At 40.2% G+C, this 27,440-nt stretch overlaps 2 protein-coding genes across 2 annotated transcripts in view; one reads left to right on the top strand and one right to left on the bottom strand.

Moving 5' to 3' along the window:
- The window catches only part of MTOR (mechanistic target of rapamycin kinase), a 65,035-nt gene that overhangs the window by 26,883 nt on the left and 10,712 nt on the right, over window positions 1-27,440 (bottom strand). The window contains exons 17-30 of the mRNA XM_084300429.1: window positions 27,256-27,390; window positions 26,783-26,912; window positions 26,312-26,562; window positions 24,316-24,402; window positions 23,561-23,728; window positions 23,191-23,303; window positions 22,622-22,784; window positions 22,270-22,362; window positions 21,439-21,585; window positions 20,479-20,621; window positions 19,262-19,424; window positions 18,974-19,119; window positions 2,711-2,786; window positions 487-626 (exon numbers count right to left, since the gene is read on the bottom strand). Of these exons, the coding sequence (XP_084156555.1) occupies window positions 487-626; window positions 2,711-2,786; window positions 18,974-19,119; window positions 19,262-19,424; window positions 20,479-20,621; window positions 21,439-21,585; window positions 22,270-22,362; window positions 22,622-22,784; window positions 23,191-23,303; window positions 23,561-23,728; window positions 24,316-24,402; window positions 26,312-26,562; window positions 26,783-26,912; window positions 27,256-27,390 (1,955 nt within the window). The remainder of the gene's footprint in view (window positions 1-486; window positions 627-2,710; window positions 2,787-18,973; window positions 19,120-19,261; window positions 19,425-20,478; window positions 20,622-21,438; window positions 21,586-22,269; window positions 22,363-22,621; window positions 22,785-23,190; window positions 23,304-23,560; window positions 23,729-24,315; window positions 24,403-26,311; window positions 26,563-26,782; window positions 26,913-27,255; window positions 27,391-27,440) is intronic.
- ANGPTL7 (angiopoietin like 7) lies at window positions 11,972-17,166 on the top strand (the record flags this gene model as incomplete). The annotated part of the gene is made up of 5 exons (XM_084300080.1): window positions 11,972-12,350; window positions 14,062-14,162; window positions 14,503-14,697; window positions 15,569-15,767; window positions 16,997-17,166. The coding sequence occupies 5 exons, from the start codon at window positions 11,972-11,974 to the stop codon at window positions 17,164-17,166; spliced, it is 1,044 nt and encodes a 347-aa protein (XP_084156206.1).

Below are 27,440 nucleotides of genomic sequence, written 5' to 3'. Positions count from 1 at the left end.
ATAGAGTTTACAAAGTAGGGCCATGACAAGCTCCTTTTATGGTTGTTTTTGACAAATGCTGCCCAGTTAACATTTCCTGAGAGGTCTTTTCTATTTAATAACTTCTTTCTCTTAAAAATTGAGTTGATCTGATGATCAGGCTGCACATTCCCTTTAAGAGAGACCTTAGCTTATCAGACAGTCCATCCCCAAACACTAAGAGATAGTACTTCCATTTCTGACTACCATGAAAAGGGCAAGAAATTGCTGGAAATGCTCGAACTATTAGGTAAGCAGTATTAAGAAGGAATTCAGGCCAAAAAAATCACCCAAGTGATGGTAACCACAGAAGAGTTAGGCAAGATTTTTAAGAAGTACAGTAACTTGAATTTCTGAAACTAGAAGGAAATATAAAACAGCAAGAGGAGAGGCTGCAGATGGTCTTAATAAAGGATAGACTACCCAGTATAACTATCCTCTTCTCAATCTCCAGGCATTCCCCCTTACCATTCTCCAAGTGCTTCCAAGCAACGCATCCGTCCTAGCATCAGCTCAGGATCATCTTTGTTTGTGTCCATCTTCTTGTCGTAGGCCACCAGAGCATCTTCCCATTCATGAAGCTTTTCATACCAGGTGGCTTGAATTTCCTGGGTGACAGAGAAGAAAAAAAAATCAGAATAAATAGCAGCATTTGCATTCACCATTCTGTATTAACTACTGCTACTTTTCCTGGAAAATCCTGTCTCTGTGATGATCATTTAGCCCTTCGTTCATTCTAAATATCCCCATGGACTTCTCTGATACAGAGAAAACACAGATTCCAAGTATCGCCCAGCCTGCACAGAAAGGTTTACCAGAGAGATGAATCCAACATCATCCACCACTTTTCCCTGACACTGAAATACTAGCTTAGTAGCTGGGTTGTGCCAGAGGCTTTTCTTTTTGGAGCAGAGGACTAAGGGGGTTAAAGCGGGAAATAGGAAAAATGGTAAATTTATAAAATATTCCATTTGCTATTGTTGCACATGCTTGTATTCAAGTAAGAAGAACAGTCCTGTGTTGAGGAACGGAGTGATGAACTGGGGAAAAGAAAACACACAAACCACACAGTGCATCTGGCTACTGCTAGTCCATTTTCCAAGACTGCAGGCAGGCAGGCAGGATGTTGGGGTCTAACGATAACCCTTACAAGTGAAGGCTATAGTTAATAACATAGACTTAAAAAAAACAAGTGGTAATCCTTATCAGCTGCACAAACCTTTCTCTTGTTTCTAGATTTTGTTTCTAATTTTCAAGAAATAAAACAACTTGATTTTTTGATATTTTTTCCATCCTGATCTCTGCCAATATTTTTTCTGCTCAGCCCTTGGCAGCTCATGTCTTAACATATGCTGCAGTGTGGATTCTTTTCCCAGCCCTGCGGGCAAAATCAATATAAACCACACTCTGCATGCCAGGTCTTCTACTTGGGATGTTTATATACCAGCCCTTTAACTTCTCAGCTCAGTCATAATATTTTAAGTTCCTGAAAGTAGAGCTTGCAGACCCTCTTAATTTCTTTTCATTGCTTATTCTGAGAAACTCTGCATTTTGAACTACATTACTGCTAAAAGTGAGGTCAGAATTAGGTAACAATCTGCTCTGCTCAATCCACCCCAGGAATCACAAGAAGCTGTAAAGATGGTCTGAAGTCCATTCTTCTACCAGAACGCATCTCTTTTTCCAGTCTAGGTTGAAACTTCACATTACCCTAACACCAGAGGAATTCAGTCTGACTGAGTTCCACCATTCTGTGCTTATACCTGTTCTCACTTGCTAGTGGTTCCTAATGAAAAAAGCTAGTCTGCCATGCTCCCAGCGCTGCCTTCTCTTCCCAAATGCCTTAAGAAACTGCAAGAATTATTAGTGCAAAATAATGTTTTTAACAGAGTAGAATTGTCAGGAGAATATGGATACTTGAAACCCTGAATGCAAATGAAATTATTATTAATGAGAAAAGAAAGGAAAAAAGGTAAGTCACAAAGAGAAAGACACAGATGCAGAAGGGTGTTGTTTTCTTTCTGTGAACAGTCAAAGCTGTAAGGGACTAGCCAACATACTACTCTGAAAAATACCATCTGTGAACTCTCTGATAGGTTCACATACCTCCTAGATGAGGGAGAAAAGAGGCATAATTTAAAGTTAAATTCCTACCTGGAAGGTGTTGATGCAGTTTCTCAAAATCTCTCAAGCATTTAAAGCTTAGAACAGGAACTTACTCCTTTCTTTCCCAAGGCGTAGGAAAAACAGACTTCACATAAAATGACTTATTTGGTCAAGTTGCTGGTTTCCCACACCTGCATTGTCAGCTATAGCTGTGAAAGTCTTCCCCAGATCAGGTTCTTGCACAAGCAATAAGCTATTATTAAACTAATTTTAAGCACAGCATTTGATGATCTGGGTCTTATTTTCCTCCAGCTGCACATCTGCTGAACTGCAGGGCCTAGCTCTGGGTGCGGACTTCCCCAGCTACCTTCCCTTTATACAGTGCTTGCTAAGAGCACCGCGCACCTCCCGATAGGCAGCAAGGGACCTACACTCCGAATGATGCAATATTACAAGATGGGCTATAACCTCAATGTGATTAATTTAAAAACAAAAACCACAGAACGTGTCCGGCCCCCTCTCCCCCTCAAAAAAGCCCCAAAGAAAACATTAGGTATGATGAACAGAATTATCCAGCAGGACTCACCAGCTCCCCAAAGTGCTTCATGGCATATTCCAGTACCCCAGCAGCTGCTTCTGGCTGTTGCAGTTTATTGTTAATGCTGCAGAGGTGGAAAGAGAAAGATCATTTAACACAGCTGGCAGCGCTCAGGCGCTGGTATGAGCTTCTCCTTGATAATACTCTGTGTCAGTTAGAAATACCGATGAAACGCTACTTTTTCTTTCAAACTTTTAAGTAAATGAATCATTTACCACATTAGAGACACCCTGACTATTTGCAAAACAATAGGTGCACATATATTCCTTACATATATTTTCAGGACTCGTTACACAAAACAGTGACTGTGTATGATTATCAATTCTAAATAGTCTGCACGGGAAGGAGAACAATTCCCATTAGTTTGTGAGGCAAAATTTATCAGAGAAGTGTAAGACAAGAAGTCATGCAGGAGAACCTCAGGCTGAACGTGAGACTTCTGGGATTTCTGACATGAACAAGAATTCAGAGTACAAGCCTAGCACCAGAAAACATACCTGAATGGAAATCTTTCCTAGCTTTTCTTTACCATTACAACTAGCTTCTTGGATGCACTGTCAAGAAAGTCTATACCAAACACACTACATGCTGGAAATAAAACTGGATCACAGAGCATTTCCTGACTACTGATTCAAAAGATTTCCATTTGGATTCTCTGCAAAAAAAAAAGGAACTTTGATACGAAGTCATTCCTCTAGTACTCATAATTCCTTTTGGAAGTATATGTGTAGGATGATGATCCACTTCACAAAGAGGCAAGCATACGGCCCAGAAACTCATAGTTGTGCACAACTGATTTCACAGAAGGGCATGTATCTGTTGGTACTCAACGTGCAGATGTTGCCAAATCAGTGTGCAGGCGAGCATACCCACAAAGAAAGACTTCCACCTTTAAAGAATCACCAGCCACTATGATGGAAAGGATTCTTCTGCCCTTTTCCTTGTTTTAATTCCCTGGCTATCACTTTTCCTCTTTCCACCACTAAACTTAAGGATTCAAACAGGGTTTAACACAGTGAGCAGAAAGGGACTTGAGCAAATCTTCTGCACCTGCTTCTCATATTCTATTTCTTCATTTTAATTTCCTCAGAATCGCATGTTCTTAAGCTGGAACTTCCTCCTGAGACTTTTTCTTAATCTTATCCACCTCTGTGCCTACAAGACCTTCCTGCAATCAAATACCAGCTGCATTTACTAAAGACCTTACAGCACAGATCCCTCCCCTTCTCTTAAACTGACCACCAACTTCTTTACAAATCAGTCAAGATTTTAATGCTCCAGGAAAAAAGCTACATCACTAGAGCAGCTGAAAAACGTCCCCAAGAAAACGAAAAGATTCAATCCAACGTTCTTTCACGTAATACCTCTGCACTGGTGCACACCCATACTGGTATTCTTCTTTTGCTAATTTTCAAGATCATGCCAGAAACAGCAACCATCACGCCAGCTCTCACCAATGATCATACCGTCCTACGGAGTTACACACATTGCCCTTCTGTCCCTACAGTCAGAAGCGGCTCTGTCTCCACATCAGTGCTTGGTTATTAGTGCTTTAGTTCAATGCCTCTTTAAAGAAGAAAATAACTTTTTAATCGAGCTCCTGCTATTTTATAAAGCTTATTTATGAACAGTTTCTGGCTCATTGCTCTCCTCTTTCCCTTTTGGCATCGGAGAACAAGTGCAAACTGTTCAAAGTGATGTCCCAACAGCTGAGCATGCTACAAAACACATTATAGTCCAACATTAAAAGAAAGTTTTCAAGTGCTACTTTTCTGCTGTCCCTGCAGTCTCCTTTCCCAACAACCAAAGGGCCGGACGTGTTGACACGCTATGGGTATCTGGAAAGGTCAAATAAAATTTCCTTTTTCAAATCAGGCTTAGTCAGGCTAAGACCATAACACAGTCTCATTTCTAGAAGATAGGCACCCAAAAATGGGAAGCACTTGGAGTACATCCCTGCCTTTTTTAAAGCACAACAGTCAAAGAACATGCTACTCCTTGCTTCCCAGGGGAAAGCTAGACAGCAGAGCCTCGTAAAAGTGATAAATGGCTGTCACATTTCATATCCTGGTAATTTAGAGAGCCATTGGCAGGAACATCACTTCCAGTATGTCAGACAGTTAATTACTTCCAACTTATCTTTCTTGTCAACGCATCCTGACAAATTGGCCGTTATCTTTTATTCTACAACAATTAGTACTGCACTTTTGCTAATGCTCCCTGGTGCACTCAATTACTCTTTTTTTTGTTTTGTACTTGGCTGTCCAAAGTAGAATGAAATGTTTCATACTCAAAGCTTTGTCTTGTTAAGTTTAAGGAAAGGGATGGGAAAGAAGAGAAGAGGAAGAAGAAAGATTTGGCTTTAAAAGAATACACAGCAGGAGATAAAACACTGCGTTGTGATTATTAACCATAAATTACTCTTGTAATAAGTGATCTAACCCACACGGTGAGTAAAGATAAGTAATTTTATAGACTAGTATAAACCACTGCCTGGGAAAGCTGTCAGATATTTAGTGTACTGTTATAGCACATTAAGAGAGTGCTTACACAAAATAGAGGGAATAGAAAACATTGACTGCTTTGGCAAAAACAGACCTGCACACAGAATGTCAACTGTCACGGAGAACACAAAAATCCCTCCAAAGCAAGATTCATGCAAATTGGCTTCCATTGACATGGCTGAATATTCATAGACTTTCTTCACAGCAATAAAACCTTGGTAAGCACAGCATCTTTTTGCTTTTCAGTCTTATACACAAAAGAATATGCAATGGTTTGTGGATTAATTAAGTTCTGACCTTGTGGTTTTGTGGCTTTTCTGTTTGCTTTAACAGAGCTTGGATTTCTGCTTTTTCTCATCTGCGGGATGCAGTGTGCTCTGATCATTGGACACATATTGACAGGTCCCCAAAATCACTGCTGCAGCAGCTGATAAATGTGTTTTTTAACAGACCCACAACTCTCTGCATACAATTTCTGATAGTGGGCCAGCGGACTGTACTTCTCTTGGAAAAGCATTTCCACGTGGAGCTCTGCTAATGCATTCAAAATCCGTTCAGAAATCATGCCATTCTGTGCTTCCCTCCCTCCCTTTCTTCTCCCCACTGTTACAGCATTGCCCCTCTCCCTGCAGATACAATGAGGCCTGTGCTCAGGCAAAATCACCCTAAATTCTACAACATTTTAAAACCATTACAAAGTTGTTTTCTAGATATTGTGCTAGGGACTGGACACTACAGAAAAGCATCCCTGCACATAAAAAAAAAGCCCCAAAGGACTAATACTCCAGCCAGGCAGAGTTTCCAGGGGAGTTTAGCCACAGTGCTGCTGCTGGAAGTCAGGGGGATACAGTTCTTCTTGTACCTGGAAAAAGTTCCTACAGTCTTTTTGGATTAAAGGACAAGGTGGAAGCATTGTAGAAACAATGGTGCTGGCTAATCCAGCAGAGAGTAACTGAAGTGTTTGTTTACTGGGTGGTGTCCTTGCAGTTGTTCCTAATTCTGGATAATACAAAGTTTAATACTCAGGCAAAGATCAGGTCTTCAATAACGGAAGAACAAATTAATCAGTTCATTTTTGTTTAGAAGCTAGAAGAAAAAAAAACAAAAAAACAACTACCGACACCACACACTACCCACCAACATGATAGCTCAGCAGCAGGACGTAAAAGAAGATGACAATTCCCTTTCTTAGAAGTCTTTAGGTACAGGCCTGACAGGTCATATGTTACATATGTCAACTTTCAGGAGAGGCTTAAGCTCCTCCGGCTTCTTCCCTTCAGCCAGTTCACAGCCCACCTCACTACCTGATCGTCCAGTCCACACTTCTTCAGTTTAGCTGCGAGGATGCTGTGGGAGATCGTGTCAAAGGCTTTACTGATATAAAAATCTTGGGACAAAAGTCTTGAGCTACTTTAATAGCAGTGAAAGGTTATATGACCCTATTGTTTGACTATTAAGACATCAAATAAAAACGTAAGTTTTCAGCATTCACTTCTAAGCTAGAATCACAAAAATAAGAACGTTATTTAAAAGAAACACACTCCAATTGTTTGTATATTTTAAAGGCTGTTTAAACAGAAACCAGACATGAACTGGGAACAAAAAACAATTTTACCAGCTTCAGCAGGAAAAACACTCAAATGATGGATTTTCTCCTTGACGAAATGCAGGCATGATGTCTAATGTTTACTAGAAATATTCTCTTTTGTACAATCCTGAGTGTTTTCCAGTCATCCATTATCTCTGAGGGTCTCTAACAGCATTCTGTCACTCAAAATATATTGAATCTTCAAGAGACTGAACACTTACACATCTTCCCTAAAGTTTTTTTTTTTTTATATTAAAACCTCTTCAAGAGGTCCCAAGCCTATCTGTCAGACAACACACACATCTTCTATTTCAAAAAAGCATCCCAAAACTTATTAGAAGAACTTGATTTTTGCAATAAAGCAGTTTGTATGCAATGTCTGGACAAGTAGCCAAACTTCTTTTTCAGTCTCCCCAACTCTGTTTAAAATTAAACCTCTATCTCTCAGATTTTACCCCCCTAAATTAAGCCTGTTTTTCCTTTTGAAACATTGAGGGCTTGCTTCCGGGATTAGAAGTGGAAGGCATTGATACAGTGCAGATACTTTGGGGAACAGATAATCCTCTGGCACAAGAAATTGGCTTTATAGGCTCTTTTCCCCAATTCTACAGTTTATTTGTGTTCAGGCATCCCTGAATTCTTGATTCAACAAACTTCAGAAAACAACCAAATGCTCCCTGTGTCATGTCCTGTACCCCAGCCCCCAACAATCCAAAAAACAACATTGCCATCATGCCACTAAAAATTATTCCAATGCCAGGAATGAATAGATTTGAGAAAACACTGCCAGCAATGAGCTGCTCAGTTGTGGTGACTTGCAGACCAGGCTAGTCCCCCACCTCACCTTTTCAACAAGAGTGCACCACGTGCTCAGAGGCATTACAATTGGCCACGTTCTCAATCTTGATACAAATACTTGCAAAGCAAAGAAGGGCATTCACAAGCTTTGAAAGGAAAAGCAGTGATAATTGTTACAAGACAATTCTTACCAGCCCTGCTACAAAGGCTGCAAGAAGTTTTGTATCACCTACTCTTTGTTAACCAGAGTCAGTGAAGAGAGGGAAGGCAAAAAATAGCCAAGGAAGATATTTAGCTGAAAGAGGTGAAATGGAAACAGAGTTTTTGTGTGTTGGTTATGCAAGAAAGGATCTATTAGATCAACATGAAATAACACAAGTCATTGTAGGAAGTACATAGCTCGTTTCTTATCAAGTCCTTTCTTGTTTCACTGGTTCCAAAGTAACTTCAGGTGTTTATAACTAGCTGCAGTAGACTACAATTTTATTTGACTTTACTAGGGATTTAGTCATTAATGCAAAGCTTTAGCAAAGTGAATGATAGAACATTTATGAGTATCTCTAAAGAGAGAGGTAAACAGTTTCACGCTTCCTGGCTGTCTGGAAGGGAAAAGCAGAGTTTCGGAGAGCTTGGCAAAGCATGGACTTCTGAGGTCTGCCAGCAGAGAGCTGCTGAGGGTCTTTGCCATCTCAGCAAGCACCAGGAATGCTAGATTTGAAGCGTTTGCCGGATACATATTAAGGGTTTTGCAATGACTAGCTACCAAATAAATACCCATGGGGCACAGCTTTTCTTCTTCTTTCTCTTGGCTTGACATACACCTGCCAGAACAACTTCCCAGAGAAGGCAGTCATTTACACCCACCTCTAATTTAATCTGGCCCTCCGGGGCCAGATATCTAGTTCTAATTAAGTAATACTAATACACTTCTCTAATTAGGTAACGTCAACCAACATCATAGGCATAGGATACACGCTAACTGTGATGATGTTTAGACTTAATTCTCCCAACCACTTCAAACCAACACCCTTAATGAAGTTAAAAAGGACCTGCCTAATACTCTTGACCTTGAGAACTCATCTTTTTAGCTATCATGTAGCAGAGTATCGCTACCTACAAAATATAATGGAAGAAAAATAAGGCAATGAATTTCTGACTAGACTTCTCTACTAGATTTCTCTATTAGTGCCAGGGGAAAGACAAAAGTAGGACGAAGACCTACTCAGCAACCAGGGAACTAGTTTCTCCCTAGATATGCCCACAGCTATGCCACTTTCCAAAATACAACTTGAATTCAGGATTCATTTATTTATTTTTTAATACACCAGTACACACCAGTGGAATCAACTCCTATAGATCGTCAACTTCTACAGCTGATCTTATATGGCAGTGACTTGCATGAATAGGTACTGCTGCCTAATAGACTGCTACTCTGTTCTCCACACAACAGGGAGAGATTCAAATACTCAAAGAAGTCAAATTCCATTAAGGCTAAAGTCTCTGCCAAGAGAGATGTCTGTCCAAGTCTCTCCTAATGCTTCCTCGAAAGTAATGACAGATGTGAAGATTTATGCTCTTTTCCAGTCCTGCATAATGTTCTCTGTAAGGTGTAACAGCACACAAAATGATAGAGCAAATAAGTATATCTTTTTTAAAACAGGCAAATCAAAGTATGCAGGAGAAAGATATCTTGCAGTAGGATACACTATTCAGGGGCTAAATCTGCATTAAAACCCTGTCTGACTCATTTTCAATTAAATAGTTTAGAGTGGGGATTCAGAAGCCTTTCTGCACCACTTTGTAACATCTGGATGCAACAAGGAGCTTGCCTGAATGCTTGGTACTTCCAAAACTCAAATCAAGAGGGAATGCAAGGACAGGGGCTACCCTTTTCTAGATTTGCCCCTCATGATGTGAGCATGCGTGTGGGGAAATTCGGACTGCACAAAACAAAGAAGAGTTTTGGTAAGCTAGAGAAGCAGCAGAGAGGATCGGAGTACTATGTAATATGATGGGGGTGTTAGCAGGGTGACTATTTGGGGTGGGGTAGCCAAAGTCTGGCTTGTCCTGCTCTTTGTTCCAGCTTCCACAAAAACATGTTTCTCATCACAGGCAGCCTGAGAAGAATTTGCCCCTGGGAATGACAGAAGCTCGAGCTGGAAGAGGGCTCAGACAGGATTAGAGGCAGAACAAAAAGGTCATGCTTTCGTCCGTGCACAGTGGCACTTTCTGGTCTGAAGGAGTAAAGCAATTTTGCTATGGAAGGCTTCTGGAATGCCCACGACAAGAATGTGACTAAAGCCAACTGTTTGCTCTAAGTAGATGTGTTCTCAGTACTTTAATGAAATTCTACTTACATATATCTCTGATGATACCTCAGGTCACCGACAGCACACGGTAGCCCCACCAGCTGATACTACAGACTACAAGGGTTTCTGCCTGAAGTACAGCACACAGGCAGTCACCCACAACAAACCTCAAGACACCCATGCTGCCTTAGAGATCTCTAATTCTGATCCCCTTCAGAAGATCCTCTCTTCTTCCTCTTAGAAAGGAGTCAATGTTACACAACATTTGTATTTGTGTTCCACCCCTCCAGTACTTTGATGCTTTTATCCTCCCAAATCTTTGCACCCAGGGGAAGGGGGAACAGGCTCATTTCTGTTCTACAGAAAAGCCATTTGCCAGCTGTGGTGCAACTCAGAGGCGAAACAAAAAAAAAATCTAGCAACAAGTATAACAAAGCTACAAAGGAAGAGGAACTGCATCAACTAGATGATGCTTCCCATTTCTCTAAAAAAGAGAATGGGAGATCAGCAATGCTTAATTAAGCAATCTTAATTAAGCAGAAATCCTGCAGCCGCTTTGGACAAGCAAAAAAAATCTAGATGGCAAAATACATCTGCTGTGTTTGTTCTCTTTTTCTTTGTAAAAGGAGCAAGATTAGCTTTACTTTGTTTTCGTGGACACCAAGAAGCTTTCACGGCATTTACCCCTTCACTGCATCTTATCTGCCAGTTGTCACAATCATAAGCTTTGCGAGGAGATACAAGAACCCACATGCACTGCAACTGCAGAACAGCCCAGCTGCAGACAAACAACACATCCACAAGGATCTAAAACAAAAGCTGTAGGCCTTTTGCAAAAGGCTGCACCCATTGAAGTTCTTCTACTTCAGACAGCTATACTCAACTTTTTAACTGTTCAAGGATATAAAAGCAGAGATGGGAACTCTCTGTATCTCTGTCAGCTGATGTTTGACCTATACTCCGAATGTCTAAAGATTCAGTAATTCTTTAGACTTTACATAGCCATGGGCATTTTAATTACCCACAGATGATCTTCCTCTCTTAAAATTGTGTTAATAAACTAGCCTCCATGACACTGGAGTTAGACTGATGGGTTCCTGTAAAAAATAAAATAAAATAAAATAAAAAAAAAAATAAAATAAAAAAACACATCTCCTGTCAATTTGAATCACTGTCTTTCATATTAATGTCCTCTTGCTTGTCCACTATGGGTAAACCGAAGCATGGGTTTTGATTTACCTATTTTGCAGACTTCTGTGCACTCCACCCTTAGATATCCCCTCTCTGGTAAGACCAGCACTGAATTCTACAAAACAAGTACTTCAGAGACAGTGTCCAGAGAGAGGAGGATTAGATGCTAAACCGGTGAATTTGTTAAAATATTCCCCAAATTAAGAAATATTGCAGGAATATTGCATAGAGTTATTACCCCACACACAATTTCTGGGCAATATGTTAGTAGGACTTGTTGCAGCTAGGGGTACCTGCTAGGGAGCTACCTTCCTTGAACTTTTTAAAACTCACGTTGTTTGGACAGACTTTTCATGTCCTGGACCTCTAAGGCTCTTATGTTAGTGTAGTGCCAGAGTTAGTCACCAAGAGGGCTACAATCCAATAGGCAATAATTACTGGAAACTTTCCTCATTTCCTGTCCCTCTTCCACACCCCTTTGGGACAGAGCTGAGTGAAGTCTTGCCAGCTCTCCCCAACCTTTCTGGGCTGAAACCTGTTCCAATTTCACTCTGTAAACACCTGATATGAACAGATGAACTGGGAGGGGCCAGAAAGTTCCACATAGCTCCAGGGGGGTGGAAGTAAACAGAAAAATACTATTTAAGATGCTCTGAGACAAACTTCTGAAGTGCACAGACTCTGACAGGAGGGGTCTGAAAAAAGGCTGCTTCTTCAGGCTCCACCTTCAGAGACTCACTTCATTGGAAGAAAGCTAGGTACCAGCCTGCTGTGGCACTTGCTGAAACTTTCATACCTACCCCAGCTGCATTCAGACGACTCGCAGTCAGCTGGAAGTTTTCTGTTACTGTAAGCAAAAATGCCAGGAAGATCGACTGCTCAGCTGGCGTGGCTCTGCATTATCACCGTGTCTGTGGTGATCTATCCAGCACTGCTGCAAAAGCCTCCCAAAAGGAGGACGATCAATGGGAATGCACAGTCCAAGATGACAGGCTGCTGTGATGAGATTAAAGAGCTCAAGTTGCAAGTAGCCAACCTGAGCAGAATGCTGCAGGAGCTGAGCAAGAAGCAGGAAGGTGACTGGGTGAATGTGGTCATGCAAGTGATGGAGCTGGAAGGAAGCACCAAGCAGATGGAGTCCCGCCTCGTTGATGCTGAGAGCAAATACTCTGAAATGAACAACCAGATAGATATCATGCAACTCCAGGCAGCTCAGACGGTCACACAAACTTCAGCTGGTAAGGAGGGAGACTCCAAGCTCCCAAGATGCAACTCTTAATGCAAAAAATTAAATAATAATTAGTTCTTAATGCTAGCATGTCCCACTAATGTGATTATCAAGTATGCATTCTGAATATTTCTGCTTAAAGTACTTCCATAGGCAGGTGATCCTGAGGAAAAGCAATTCAACTTCATGTCAGATGTCCAAAGATCCAGCTATATTTTATTACCTGTATGTCTGTTATCAGGGAGTGGAAAAACTGAGCATAGTGTGCTAACACAGTGATGAACTTGGTCTAATACCTCATTTTCTGAGCACTGAAGTACCACTCCAAGAAAGGGAGCTGCCTTTGTCAGGGAATGGCTCTGGCAGTAATATCCTTTCAGCTCACAGTGCTGATAAGGGGACCAGAAGAGGGTAAAACGATTAGAAATGATCTCTAAGTATCATTGTAGATTTGTAATTGTGTCTTTATGATTATCTCTGAGCCAGAGTAAAAGAGTGATCCATTATTTGAATAATTCTCAAAAATCTGATGGTAGAGATGATGCAAGCTGCGGTACAAGCCTAGCCAAAACACATTTAAATTGTTCAAAAATTCTCTCTTCCCTGGGGGAAGATTTTATTGCACACAGTGATTGCACAGGCCTGTAATAAATGTGGAATGCAGGTGCATTCTGTAGCTCACATACCTGTAAAGAAATTTCTAGGTTTTATTGGCTTTTCTTTTAAAAGGAAATTAATTTCAACAAGCTTAAAACTTCCTTTAAAAAATTGCTGTTGTCTGGGATGACTGCATTTGCAAAAAAAAAAAAAAAAATTTGGATTTTTTTTTTAATGCAAAGAAAAAAAACTTCTAAATCTATTCACTACATTTTGCCTGCAAGAAGTTCCATTTGGTTAATTTTGACACACCACTCGCTGTTTACAGTAGGTCCTAAAGATTTTACCATGAATGAATCTCATTGGAGCTGTAGTAAAGGTATGGAAAAAATAACAGAAGAAATTGGCCCAGAAGGTATTTAAACAGACATGTCTCACTCCACCAAGTAAGAGATGTTTAGTCTGTACTAAATTGAAAACTGTCAGAACGGATAAAGCCCTGCTTCACCTAGTTTATCTTCCTCAGAATACCTGTGCACATCACCAGCTTCAAGTCAGCTCCTGCACAGGAAGGAAAGGAGGCTTGCAGAGACTGACTGCAACTTAAAAGCCACTGCCTCAGTCACAGGCTCTGGTACAAAAACTGCTAAGTTAATATGCCTCACCCACAAACTCAGCTAACCTGTCCAAGCACACAATCAAAACAGGCACCTGGCAGCAGGCCTATCCATTCTACCGGATAAGTCTTTATTTTTTGGGGTTGGTTGGGCAGGGGGAGGACTGACAGACAACAGGACAGCAAATAAATACCTTCTTACCTTCCAAGACACACGCACATGCAATGTGAAAAGAAAACTAAGATCTCTCTTTGGATAGGAGAGGTAAAATAAAAAATAGTACACACACACCAAAAAAACACATCACTTGAGGTCCCAGTGCTCTTGCCTCTTGTTCTAATGGATGCATCGATCAAAAGTAAACCATTTCAGGAAGACAGACTTGCAGGAAGTCTTTTTCTCTTAATTACTCCTTGTACTAAAACTAAGCATTACAGAAACCATACATATAGGAGGGGGGTTATTCTTGCTGTTCAGATTCTTACTTTCTGGTTCCGATTCAAGTAGATGCTGTCTATGACTGCTCGTCACTTTATCAGAGGAACTACCGAATCTCTGGGGTTTACAAGCTACCTCCTGATGAATTTCTGGGGAGTCCAGAGCTGGAGGTAAGGAGGTCAAGTCCACAGTGTATATTGCATGTCTTTTGAAATATAATAAAAAAAAAAAATACTTGTCTACTACAGAAAGGAAGAGAGCATGAGTTATGATGCCCTGCACTTTGAACCATCATTTTTATGTAGGCAAATTTGGAAGGGATGTAGTTTTGAGTAGGAAAAATGGAAAAAGTTCAGATAGCAGAATTTTTTCTTCTTGTTAAAAAGCTTTTAAACAAAACAGAAAGTTCTTCAACCTGTGAAATCTAGAACAGCACTGTTTCTTGTCTTGTTTCAGAAGAAATTAAGCTTCCTAAGCCTACTGGTAAGCACTACATTTTCCCTGTTCTAGGTGTTTTGTGACATGGAGACAGATGGAGGTGGCTGGACTATCATCCAAAGACGTAAAGTCGGTTTGACATCTTTCAATAGGGACTGGAAACAATACAAGGAAGGATTTGGCAATATTCGGGGAGATTTTTGGCTAGGAAATGAAAACATCTACCGACTTTCAAGACGGCCCACTGTTCTGCGAGTGGAGTTGGAGGTAATTAGGCTGAGAGTGCTCTCAGTCTCAGCAGCCAAAGTGTTTCTTTTCTTTCTTTTTGAAGTGATTCTTCTGTAGCAGATAACATCTCCTATCTCTATAGAAGGTCCAAGGAATTTACATGCTTTAATTATAGGAGAAGGATGTAGGAGGGACCTAGTTCAAGATTCAAGGACAGATTCAAGGACAAGGCAAAATTATGTTCTCCAGCAAGCAAAGTCATTAGTACAGCCTTCAGTCTACTTACAGACTGTATCTTCAGGAATGTATGAGCTCTAGAGAATCCTGCAGAATCCACTGCAGACAGAAATCTACCTGCTGACCACCTCAGATTTAAAGATTCACTTAGGTATTTGATAAAGATTTAAAGGCTGAGTCTTCTCCTTTTGCAGCACTTCTTTTCAGTCTGTGTACAAGATGGATTGCATTGTATTACCCCCCAAAATTTCTACAGTCTAATAATGGCTTGGTTTTGACTTAGACTAGCTTATGGCTGGCACAATATCTTTGAGGGATGGGCCATGTACAAGGGAAAAGATGAGCTGAAAATCTAGAAGCTGCTCTTTCATAGAGAACAAAGTGACTTGAGGCAGCACACTATCAAACAAGGGTGTTAAATGTACAAGGTACACACTAGGTTTCCATACATCTTATTTATTATCAGTGCAGAGAAGACTTGGAAATATGAGGCTTGGCTCAGGGAAGTTTCTTTGTCTTAGCAGAGAAGTTTCAGCAGTGCGTTCCTGAGACAGAAAAGGTGCATAAAAAACCTAGGACTGAGAAACGACATGCAATGTGTGCTGTATATCACTAGACTGTGGAATATTTTCAAACCTATTCTAAGGCTTATTTCCTCACTGTTCTGTGACAGGACTGGGAAGGTAACATACGCTATGCGCAGTACAAGCAATTCACCCTGAGCAATGAATTAAACAGCTACCGTCTGTTTGTGGGGAACTACACCGGCAACACAGGGCGTGACTCCCTCAGGTACCACAACAACACAGCCTTCAGCACAAAGGACAAGGATAACGACAAGTGCGTGGATGACTGTGCCCAGTTCCGTAAAGGTAAAGCACCCAAATGCCTTCCTGGCCTCAGCGAGCTGCCTGGGTAATTTGCTGAGCACACAAGACTCTTGCAAAATAACTAGCACCTAGATGGCAAAATCAAGGGAAAGGTATTCCAGAACTCGTCACATGCTTGTCAGTTACATGTGAGATCTGGCTATTAAAGCTCATTTAGGAAATCAGGAGGAATTTAGTAGGAAATTCTTCACTCAGGGGGTGGTGAGGCCAGGTTGCCCAGAGAAGCTGTGGATGCCCCATCCCTGAAGGTGTTCAAAACCACATTAGATGAGGCCCTGGGAAGCCTGATCTAGTGTGTGGCATCCCTGCCCATGGTATGGGGGTTGGAACTAGGTGATCTTTAAGGTCCTTTCCAACCTAAGCTATTCTATGATTCTGTGATATGATCCTATGATTTAAGTACAGCCAGCCTGTATGTTATAAACATCAGTGCTCTTCGAATGATTTAGTGCCCGCTCTCACATCCACGTACTGTTAGCCAGCCTATTACTGGCTTATTTGCCGGACTATCTCAGATGTTGGTGCAATTCAACGATGTAGGAAATTGTTTCAGTATATCTAAAAGGGTTTTTGTTTTTAAATATTTTAATGAAGTTTCAAGTATTAGGGACTTGTAAATACTTTCCTGGGGAGCTATGCCCATCTCAAGGTTCAACCTGAATTCTAATCTCTATTCCTACTCTATTAAAAACCTCTCAGGAAGTTACACTCTTCATTCGATCTGTTATCTTCATCTTTGTGACAGACCTCATGTAACTTTCTCCGTTGCATCTTACACTTTAAAATTTTCTGTTCCACCCCTGTCTGACACACAAATAAAACTGTTGATATCTATCCCAAAATAATGCAGCTTAGTGGCAGTCCAGAAATCTTCTAGTGGCCTTAACGTGACCATACTAAGAAACCAAATTTATTTCCTATGCTAACTCTCAGAGTCAGAGACAGAAACATGGCAAGGAAATATTTTAAGAGGAACAATCAACTAAATGAAAGGCTAATGAACTAATTTAACTGTTTGACTGTAAAGCCTCTATGTACTCAGTATTTATGTTAAGTTTTCCATTTACCTGTATTAGGGCCACAGACTGAGATTAAATATGCACTCTGGACACTTTCCTTAGCAAACAGCAATAATTCATGTTATTAATAGAAAACATACCTGTTCTAAATAAATGGCTCACCCGGAATCTGTTAATCTGTTTTCTGAAAAGGTGGATATTGGTACAACTGCTGCACAGATTCCAATCTGAATGGGGTTTACTACCGCAAAGGAGAACACACCAAAAACATGGATGGTATCACCTGGTACGGCTGGCATGGATCAACCTATTCCCTAAAAAGGGTTGAGATGAAGATCCGACCAGAAGATTTCAAGCCATAGAAGAAAGCAGTATTTGATCATACAGCTAAGTGATGCCACTACCAAGAAGGTGGGCAGCTGTCAACACGAAACCCACCATATAATTGTCCACTTCATCTGCGCAACAACTACAAACTATGTACACACACAGTCACTGAGGAACACTAAACACCAAACAGTCACTAGTGTTATCAGGGCTCAAACTTATCTCATCCTCTTAAGACCCTCCAAAGGGATAAATACTGTGTTATAATAGTTTAGGACAAAATGTAAAATACCTCCCGCACTTACAGCACCTTCAGAAAACTTACTGGTGTTCTCACTAGCACTGCAGCTAGTGGATTGCATTAACCAGCTACACAAGGACTGCAAAAAGAAAGCCTCCTTGTTCCCATTCCATCAGTGTCTAGAATAAACATTGCTGAGTAACTCCTTTCAAGAGGGACTGAAATCACAAAAATGGCAGTGGTTTCTAGAAAAAGGAATCACCAATGAGAATTGTCCTTGATGTCCTTTCCTTAGCATATGGTAAATGGTTTATATTCCCACAGAGGAAAAAAATTAAGCTAAAAAACTTTGGATAAACTAATACTGCACAGGTTCTCTCCTGATGTGTTACTGCCATCTCCAGCTGCTGTCTCAAATAAGTCCTCACAGAGGGCTGCATTCAGCAGATAGAACTGCGGAGGAAGGACTTTTCTCTGCAATACTTATTCCTGTTTAGAGACCGCCTAAAGCCTGACAACTGAAATGCAGCTTCCTGGGCTGCTATCTAATTACGTTCATGTTAGAACATAGGTGTGCTATATGTCAGTTAGGAAAAGGAGAACAGTAAGTTAGCCAAGAAAATCCCAAACCCAACCAACAAACTCAACTCAAACTCAACACTTAAAACCAATGTTTCCAAAAAGCAAAACACTACTACACACCAGAAGTTATTAAATCATATGCTAATATACCAGCCTGAGAAATAATAAAATCTGTTCTGTATATTACCCAATTAAAAGTTAAGAGATTTCACGTTGTAAATCAGTATGTTGTTTTTCCCTTATGTAACACAGTGCTGCAAATAACATTTAAAAAACAAAGACTCCTCCCATAGCTATACTGTTGATTGAATACGTTGGAAAAGATAGTTATGGTTAATATTTTTATTAACCTTACAGAGGACTTGAGTCTAATTTAAATTGTTCAGTCTTGTGTGAAATGGGAGATAGTGTCTCGGGAACTGCTTTATGTACGTTTGACTATTAATACTGTAAATTTCAACTGCATGGAACTATAGTTGGAACTACTTTAACCGTGGTCTATAAAGTGGATTTTAAAAACTTCTAAACGTTTTAATTTCTAATAAAAAATTGTCTTTCATTTTTAACTCTTACTTACTTCAAGTCTTTGCTCCTTAACTTGCCTTTTGATACAGAGGTAACAGCTGCACAAATGACTGATACCAGTAAAGGGAACACACTGAATTCTGTATTTTTCCTCAGAAATGTAACGGGGGACTAAGGATGAAAGAATATAGAAGGGGAGAAAACAAAACAAAAAACAAGAAAGCACAGCTCCAAAAAATTAGAACCTGAAGGGTGAGGGGTGGAAATCAGAAAACTCCCCCATCCTTTCCACTTCCTGTGGCTTCTATTGGAATTTTAATCACATAGTAAAAGGGCAGAACTTAGCAGCTAGGAGCATGCAAGCAAAGTTGGTAAGCCTACAACAGAGTCTTGTGGCAGAAAATGAAATCCTAAGAATTATCTAGATTCATCCTGATGGTATCCTAAACTGGGTACTGATATGAAAACAGAAACCTCATCAGTTGTGGTCCTACCTGATAAGAGACTCTAGAATGGCTGGGGTGGGACCCTTTTGAAATTCCAGCTCCTTGTAGTGAAGGGCCTTGGCATATGCTCGACATTTTGCTGCTCTTTCACCCAGGAGGACAATGCCATTATCATCTCTCAGAGGCAATGGACCCTGGGTAAAATCACAAATATCAAAAGCAAACTGAGTACGAGAGAGAGGGAAGTATACATGAATTCTTCACACCCTTTCCATATACTAGATAGCAGCCAGCTAGCCAGAATTAGAAAAAAGAGTTGCCTGACAGCATCTCTACCTTGTCGCTGTGCTCCATGAATTCTGCCAAGTTCAGCAACGTCTGAGTAACCTCTGCGATGTCCTGAGAAGTCAGGGCCAGTTCAATGCTTCGGATCAACTCATCCTGCTGGTCTTCATTCAATTCAGACCAGCATGAAACAAAAGCAGCATTGAAAAGATCTCTGAAAAGGAAAACAAAAAGAGCAAGAGGTAGGGATGAGAAAGTATATTTGACAGGGGACTTTCCCATTTACTCAGAGAAAACTACCTACAAAATACATACATCTCTCTACCTGCGATACATAGCGGTTAGCTTTTACAAAAGCTAACTTCTGCACCAAATACTGCATTTTAAGAATACATAATAGGATGAGACACTACCATAGTACAATGTTGTACTATAATATGCTAGCAAATGTTTTACATTAGGACAGACTCTCCAGAGCAGCACTGAACAGGATGATTGGTCATTTCTCTGGACACAGACACACACTTTCAGTGCTCACTAGAGGACTGCAATAGCTGGAGACCGTATTTGTGGCAAAGCTTGAGAAGAGACAAGGCAGGGTGATGAAAAAAAACAGAAAGTTAGAGCCCTTGTCACTGCTAACACTCTGAAAAAATACTGTGAAATGGGTTTGAGATGCATTTGTAAATATGCATTGAGGACACTAGCATTACTTCTGCCTCCCTAGGAAGTGCTGACCTTTCATCACGTTGTCTCCTCTTCTATTTTGTAAGTGATAAAGCTTACATTAAGACAAAATTAAACCATGGATGAACAGCAGTAGTCAGATTCTTATGCACTTAGATGACAAGGCTATGCCATCATGCAGAGATACACAAGCAACTCCTTACAGCAACATTAAGTTTTGCCAGATACTGGTTGCAAAAGAAATAAAGCCCAGCAGCTTATTCCCTTCAGAAGAATTTTTATCCACCCACAGCAGATCCTTGAAGCTATTTCATACTCTGCTGTTTTTCCAACTTCGCTTTTATGTGCCTTATGTTATTTCTCAACTAATATGAAGAATTCCACTGAAAGATTTTGTGCATATCATGGAGCTGCCAATTGTGAAGGCTGGAAATAAAATCAAGTTGCCAACTATTTGATTTGTCCCAAAGCAGGATCTATCCCTATTATGGAACCTAACAGCTTTTAAGTAACTTTCTCCTTACGATCTCTGGCTTGCATCTGTAATTTCAAGTGATCTGAAAAACACGTAAATACTCTACCGAGCCATGGGATTATACGCCTGAGCCAGGGCCCAGCATGAGCGCAAGGACGGTGAGGAGGAATCTTTGAGCAGCTCCAAACTCAGTCTTCTTAACCACTCTAACCAGTCATCTTTGGAGACTCTTCTTGCTGCTCCCCAGGCCTGAAGTATAAAGCAAGACAATTTAACTTCAAATGAAGCACAATCCAAAAGCAGAAGAAATCCATCACCAGGCAGAATTACTTCTTCATAGCTCCAAATCGCATTTCTGAAATTCCCTTTTCAATTCCCTGAAATCCATTTACCTTGTCCAAATCATTTGCAGTTGTTCAGTCTAATTTCTAAGAAATCTTCCCTAAACGTATTCCTGTCATGACAAATATTTAACATGAATAATTCTTTCCCTACAAAAATACATCAAGAGATGAAACCACTGTTGAAAGATCAGCTTAAAAATACTTAATGCATTTCGAATTACATTTCTAAATCCAGCATTTTCAAACTAATCCATCCTGCTATTGCACTGAGTGCTGCATACATTTACTGTTGAAAGTAGCTTAGCTAATATTTAGCTATATTAAGATCTACGCTGGCTTGAAGAGAATATAAGAGAAGATATGAGAAGTGGTTTAATAAAAAGAGGCAGGGGCTCTGAAATAATGTGTCTAGAAGCTATAGATGATTCTTTGTAATCAAGGAAGTCTTGTTCATACTTCCCATATAGAGAAAGTGTCAGGATTACTTCATGGTTATTAATAGCCTGGCAATTCAACTGCTCCTATCTTTTACGTTGCTTAGAACCTTCTGATTTTAAAGAGAGTCTCAGACACTACTTTGACCTTAGTTCTTGTCCAGAACTAGCAACAGAAAAGAGATGTAAACAAACGTTGTTTAGATGCACTGGACAAACTCCTCAGTTGAGACACAATAGGTCCTCCCTTCAGTGGCAAACTCCTGCTGTGCAGAGCTGAACTTCTACCTTCTGCAAGTTGATGGTGCTAACGTGTAATTTCTTCATTGGACCTGTTTCCACTGGACCACTGGCCAAGGTTTCTCCCTGGTTGCTTCTTAACATCCGGTGCTGATAAATCAGTGGATCCTCCTCTTCATCAGCTAGAGTATAACCCTACAATAAAATGGTTTACAACAAAAATCACACCCACACACATAAAAGCAATTTTCTACAAGCCAAATGGATGATAAAGTCAGTGCACTATCTAATCTTACAGCTCAAGTTGTGATGCAAACAACTGTGATTCATAATGATTATTACAGCTTATAAACCAGTGAACTCAAATGATAGTCCCTTTCCATTTAAGATAACTTAATAAGTATTAGCTCCTAGTATTAAAGGACAGAAAATAAGCACTCTTTCCTATTTGTCTTGCTCCTAGGTCTGGGACAGCAGCATGCTGCTTGTCCTATACTAATCAAATTACAAAGCAACTACTGGGTTTTTGAAACGTGAGCCCTATTACAGAAAAGGAGACATTGTTACCTTAGTATTAAATCCTGGCACTTGTGGAAACAGTTCAGGAAATCCACATTTGAAAACAACCAAGAGAAAAAGTAATGACACTGGTTGCAAGCACAAGTTCATACCTAGAATTTGTAGTGATTTTTCTATAGGAAGTAATTGATACCAGCTGACATCAATTTTCCCATTGTAATCTCAAGTATGGCTCTGTAAGGATATTTTAACACATACCGCAACAACTATTGTTCATCTTATGAGTAACTTGAAGCGAAGCCTCCCTACAGCTACATCAGTTTCAACATGAAAACATTCCCAAAGTATCCTTATGCTCACCTTTACAATCCTGCAGATAAGAACATCATAGCGTTGATGGTTAATTCTGTGTCGCACCAGAACTTTGTTCACCATCGGGATAAAAATCTGGTACTGTACAAGGGAATGCATCAAAAGCTGGGTTACTCAGTCTCACCAAGAATAGTAAAAGTCTACCTTTGACTGATCTTATAAGAAACCAATTCTGAAGGTCTGATTTCAGTAACTCCTGATTCCAGAACCAAATAAGAGCAGGAAAGCGTGTTTTCTTTAAAAATCCAGAATGAGTGTACTACAAACAATCAACTTTAAGTTCTTGATCTTTGAGACAATTCCTGCCTCTATAAGCTTGCAAGCCTTAGAAGAATATTACCTTCTTTCCCAACTGAAATACCAAAGAGGAGAGTGTGTCCATTGCAGTTGTTCGTAGCTCTGGGCTCTGATCTAGTGTTCGCACAATGGGATGAATAATCCGTGAAGCATAATCAGTAAAATCCAGGGACTCTGTCAAGCGGTCCACTGTTTCTAGAGCAGCTCTAAGGTCAGAGCAGAAAGAAGGGAAGACTTCTAATCTCTCACAGTACAAGAGAAACAGAATGTAAAAATATTAGTGATTCATGCTCAGATTTCCTAGCCATCAACAGTAATAGCAAAAACATGTCACCAAAATCATTAATGCAGCTATCACTTGCAGGACAACTTGCAAGTTGCAGAGACTAAAATTCTGGCAGGTGAGAAACAGAAAAATACTGTCTATACCCAAGTAAAGTAATAACAGTGCAGTGATGTCCAACTGAGAATAACCTTCCATAATGAGTTAACACAGAGAAAACCTGTGGAAGAAACTAGGCAGTAATTCATTTACACATGGCCAGGACAACTACTGAGGAACCTGAATATCACAGGTAAAAAAAAAAAGTCTGCAGAGCCACTAACACTTACTTGCGAGCCACTACTGGGACGTCTGGGGCATCAAATAGCTTTACAATGGGAGGTAGTAACAAATGAAGGTAGTCATCCAGGTTAGCTCCAAAGAGCTGGATTGCATTCAGTAGCTGGAGGGAAAAATGACCCAATGTGACCCAGAGTCAGGAAAGATGCATTCTAAGTAAATCAGTATCCAGTGAAAAGTTGCTTTGACCCTGCACTTTAAACACATTATCGTCTGTGTCATTCCACCCTAAGCTGAACTGCATCTCTAACCTGCTTGCAACACACCAGCTGTAGAAGCCTTTCTGGAATAAGGCACATAGCCTGCACCTGCCTTAGCAATACCCCAAATCAACCCAGCTGGCTGCAGCTTCCCACTCACCTTGACAGAGACAATACGACTCTGACTATTGTCATGCATGAAGACCCGTAACATGTGAGGAATGAGCTGAGGCAGATAGAGTTTGAACTCGCCTCCTAGAGCCACCACAATTTGCTCGATAAGTAGGATAATTGTGCTCTGTATGGAGTTGTTCATGACCCAGAAGTCCTACAGAAGAAAAAGAAAGAAAGAAAGAAAGAAAGTGGTTCTCTTTCAGCTGAGCTGTACCAGTTGCAAGAAAAGCAGCTTGTGGAAGACAGTATCTAGTTAAATTCAGGCTTGCAGGGAGGAACTATACTTCTCTTGTAGTTATATAAGTGGGTGGTTCTGGTTTGTTTTAAAAACATTTGGTGCCTCTCCAGTATGTTTAGAGCTGTTAAAAACAACCTCTAGGCAATAGATTTTTCCTGACCTCTAAGTGTTTGCAAACAGTACATGAAAATGAAATGAAATGCCATCTATTTATGAACTCCAAACACCTCTTGTTAAAACTATGTATTATAAAGTATTAAATACAAAAAACCCAAGAACTCTAAAGAATTCAGGCACTTGCAAATACCAGGAGCTGCTCTTATTGCCGTTACTCAAAATAATATACATTATTTTTCCAAATAGATGTTATTTCAAAATGCAATTATTGCTTCAAATAAACGGAATTTGTGCTTAACTTATGAAGGAATTGGTGCATTTGACAATGACAGAAGCTCTATCCGCATTTTCTGATAGTGAAACATTGGCTTAAAAATTGTACTCACTCTCATGAGGGTGACAATTTCATCCATATAGGGCCGAATATGACTTCTCACAAAGGACACTAACATCCCTAGCTGCTGGAACAGGAACTGGAAGGAAAAAATGGGCAGTAATCAATGTAGCTATTTAAACATCAGAGAAACTCTGGGTGAACTGTGTTTCACAAGCAAATTGCAAGCTCAGTTAATGAACAAACAGCATGCAAAGCTTCTATATGCTCCAAATCTGGGGCTAAATTCTTAGCAGCTTCATCTCAGGGGTAATTTTATTATTACTTATTTTAAACTTGTATTAAAAAATGATGGGCTCAAAGCCTTATACAGTCAAGCACACAAACATTTAGGTAAGCAAATTTAGAATGTGTCAGAATAGACTTGCAAGCACAAACTCCAAGACTTCTGCTACTACAGAGCTTTGTAATTCATCTTTGAAGAATGCTTCCAAAAATTTAGCCCATAGCCTTTTCCCCCTGCCTGTAAGCAAAATTGGAACAAATTTTAAGATACTCCTTCTGCACTCTTCCTCATCCCCACCAAGATGTATTGGTGAAAAGTTACTGGGAAAGAGAGTTTGGTCCTTGACATATTGCCAGATATATCACAATTTTTTCTGAAGGATGGTTGATACCATTAGAGAATTTTGACTGAGACAATTTTATCCATATATACTATGACAGCTTTGCAATTCCTTTTCCCCTAACACAGTCTTTCATTCACTCATGGCAATGAATTTATTTTGGAAATTTATATGAAATAATGTGGGTAAAATCTCCTTGTCCATAAAATACACGTATATAGTCTTTTTCCTAGGAAAATAGGAATATGTAAATTATTATAATATTAAATTTCATTCATTCATGCAGTATTTGAAGACTACAGTGACAAGATACAGTGAAAGTGGAGCTCAGAGAAAGATTACAGGGTTTTGTGAAAACTGAGTAAGAAGTAAGATCAGCTTCTTTAGTGAGAGCAGTACACCTATATTTACCAAAAATGAACTCTGAGCTCCTGTACTGTGCCTTTTGTTGGTGTTGAGAGAGGGTGCTTAAATACAGGACAAGGACCTGCCTCCTTTAGGCTTTAGTGTCACGTGTACCCACCTCAGCTCTTCTCCCCAGTACACTTTCACCATCTTCTTTTACCTGAAAATTTTTAAACAGAGTGTGCACAACTGCATAGCTTTCAAGCAAATCAGATTAGTCAGGTCTAGGAGTTTCAACCCCAGGCACGACAGGTTTTTCTTCCAATTTGAGTAGTAGTTCAGTCTGGGAGAAAACAGTGGCTCTATAGCAGGGTTGGGATTCTGCAAGGGAACACCCATCCCATGTACACAACACAGTAGCAATAACCAGTACAAACTGCCCTTTCCACCCCAGAGATTGTTTTCAGCAGCCTGAGAAAAAGGCTCAGCAAACAGCAGCCATCTCTGGTTAGATGCAGATTAGGCCCATTCTCATCTTCACACAATTCTCATTTCCTTCTAAAACTGTAACTTAAGTGGGAAGGAAGAGAAAATGCTGCTGTGGAATCAACACCCACACTGCTCTGAATGTTAGCAGACTGTAGCAAATTCAATTTTCTTCCTCACAGATGAGTCAAAGTACATGGTTGCATCAGAAACTTAAAGAATCTACCTCTGCTATATAATAACTATTTGCAACAGTACATTAATGCAGAGATCGCTGAAAGCTTTGGGAGCTGCATTAGCTGTTTTCCTGAAAAAGACTAGCTTAATGAAAAAAACAGGATCAGGTTTTGTTCATCTAAGGTTTATGCTCAGAAGCAACTATTTTAATAAGCAGCAGAAAAATTGTTTCCACTGGATATTCTACCAAACGCTCGTAGGAAAGAAAAAGCAGAGCTGTACCTCACTTCTGCAGCATGCTTGACAGCAACACATAGCACAGCAATGCCCAAAGCCAGTTGCGTTTGCTTTTAAATGTATTCTTGTTTTAGGGCAGGGGAACAGGAGGGAAGGAACGATCCCCAGTACACTCACCTCTCGGATGGCACCATCACAAACCCTTATTACATTAAGGAACGTTGGCATGACCTGGGGCAGGAACTGCACACACTTCAGCCCAAGGGATTTGAAAATAAAGGTGATGGCCTGAACTACCATAGTGTGGTGCTGGGACAAGGACTGATCTCGGAAAATTCTCATCAGTGCCACCATGGAGACAGCTGGATAGAATTCATCCAGAGGGAGGTTTCCCATGTTCACCAGCATCTCACTGGTACTGTAGTCCGCTAGGAGAAAGAAGTTAGTGTCACAAGCTACATATTAAATTCTCTCCAATACCATTTCAGGAGCATCCAAGTACTAAGTGAAATATGCACGCTAATCTGCTCAGAAGAAAAGGACAAACAGGTAATAAATAAATTAAAAATAAAATAAAGACACGTTTGTAGATCACAAAGGTATTCATTTGAAAGAGAAGTGAAAATAGATGCTTCTCCAGATGCTTACAAGAATCTTGGCTGGATTTGGACTCTGAGAGGCTGACAGCTGAAGCATCACGTGACTGATCAATCATGCCAATGTTCACTTTGTGTTTGTAGGGGTCCAAAGCACCCAGCAGCCCTAACACACGAATAGCCTGACAAAAGAGAAATGGAAATAAAATTAATCAGAAATGCACCACTAATGCAAAAGTCAACACATGAATCCAGGTATTTGGAAAGGTGCTGAGGATTAAAGAGAAAAGACCTGGATATAAAAGGATTGCCTGGAGAAAGCACCTGTCCTTTCCATTCAACTGCTGGAGGCCATTTCACTGACACACATTTTTACCCTTTCAGTTTTGCTTATTGTACTTTTATCAGCCACAACAATAATCTTTCACCTTTTTTTCTTTAAATATAGATATTCAGAGGGATTTATTTGAAAGCTCTCTTGAAAGAGCTGCTAGAAACAGTCGTGAGACAGCTTTGTGTTCATACCTCTCTACGGGTGCCCTGGTTCTGCTCGGTCTTCAGGAAGTTCAGAAGCACCTCCAGTAAAGTTGGGTACTTCCTGTATGGTTCCACCACATAACCAGTGCTAGCCACAAGCTGTCCCAGTGTCCAAAGAGCCACCTGGAATGATCAAACGCAGAGAAGAATAAATTCACTACTCAAAACTAGTA

Source organism: Netta rufina (assembly GCF_964035555.1).
Source record: "Netta rufina genome assembly, chromosome: 22".
Taxonomy (NCBI): Eukaryota; Metazoa; Chordata; class Aves; order Anseriformes; family Anatidae; genus Netta; species Netta rufina.
The sequence above is the reverse complement of the archived record's forward strand: the minus strand, read 5'-3'. Positions and strand labels throughout refer to the sequence as shown.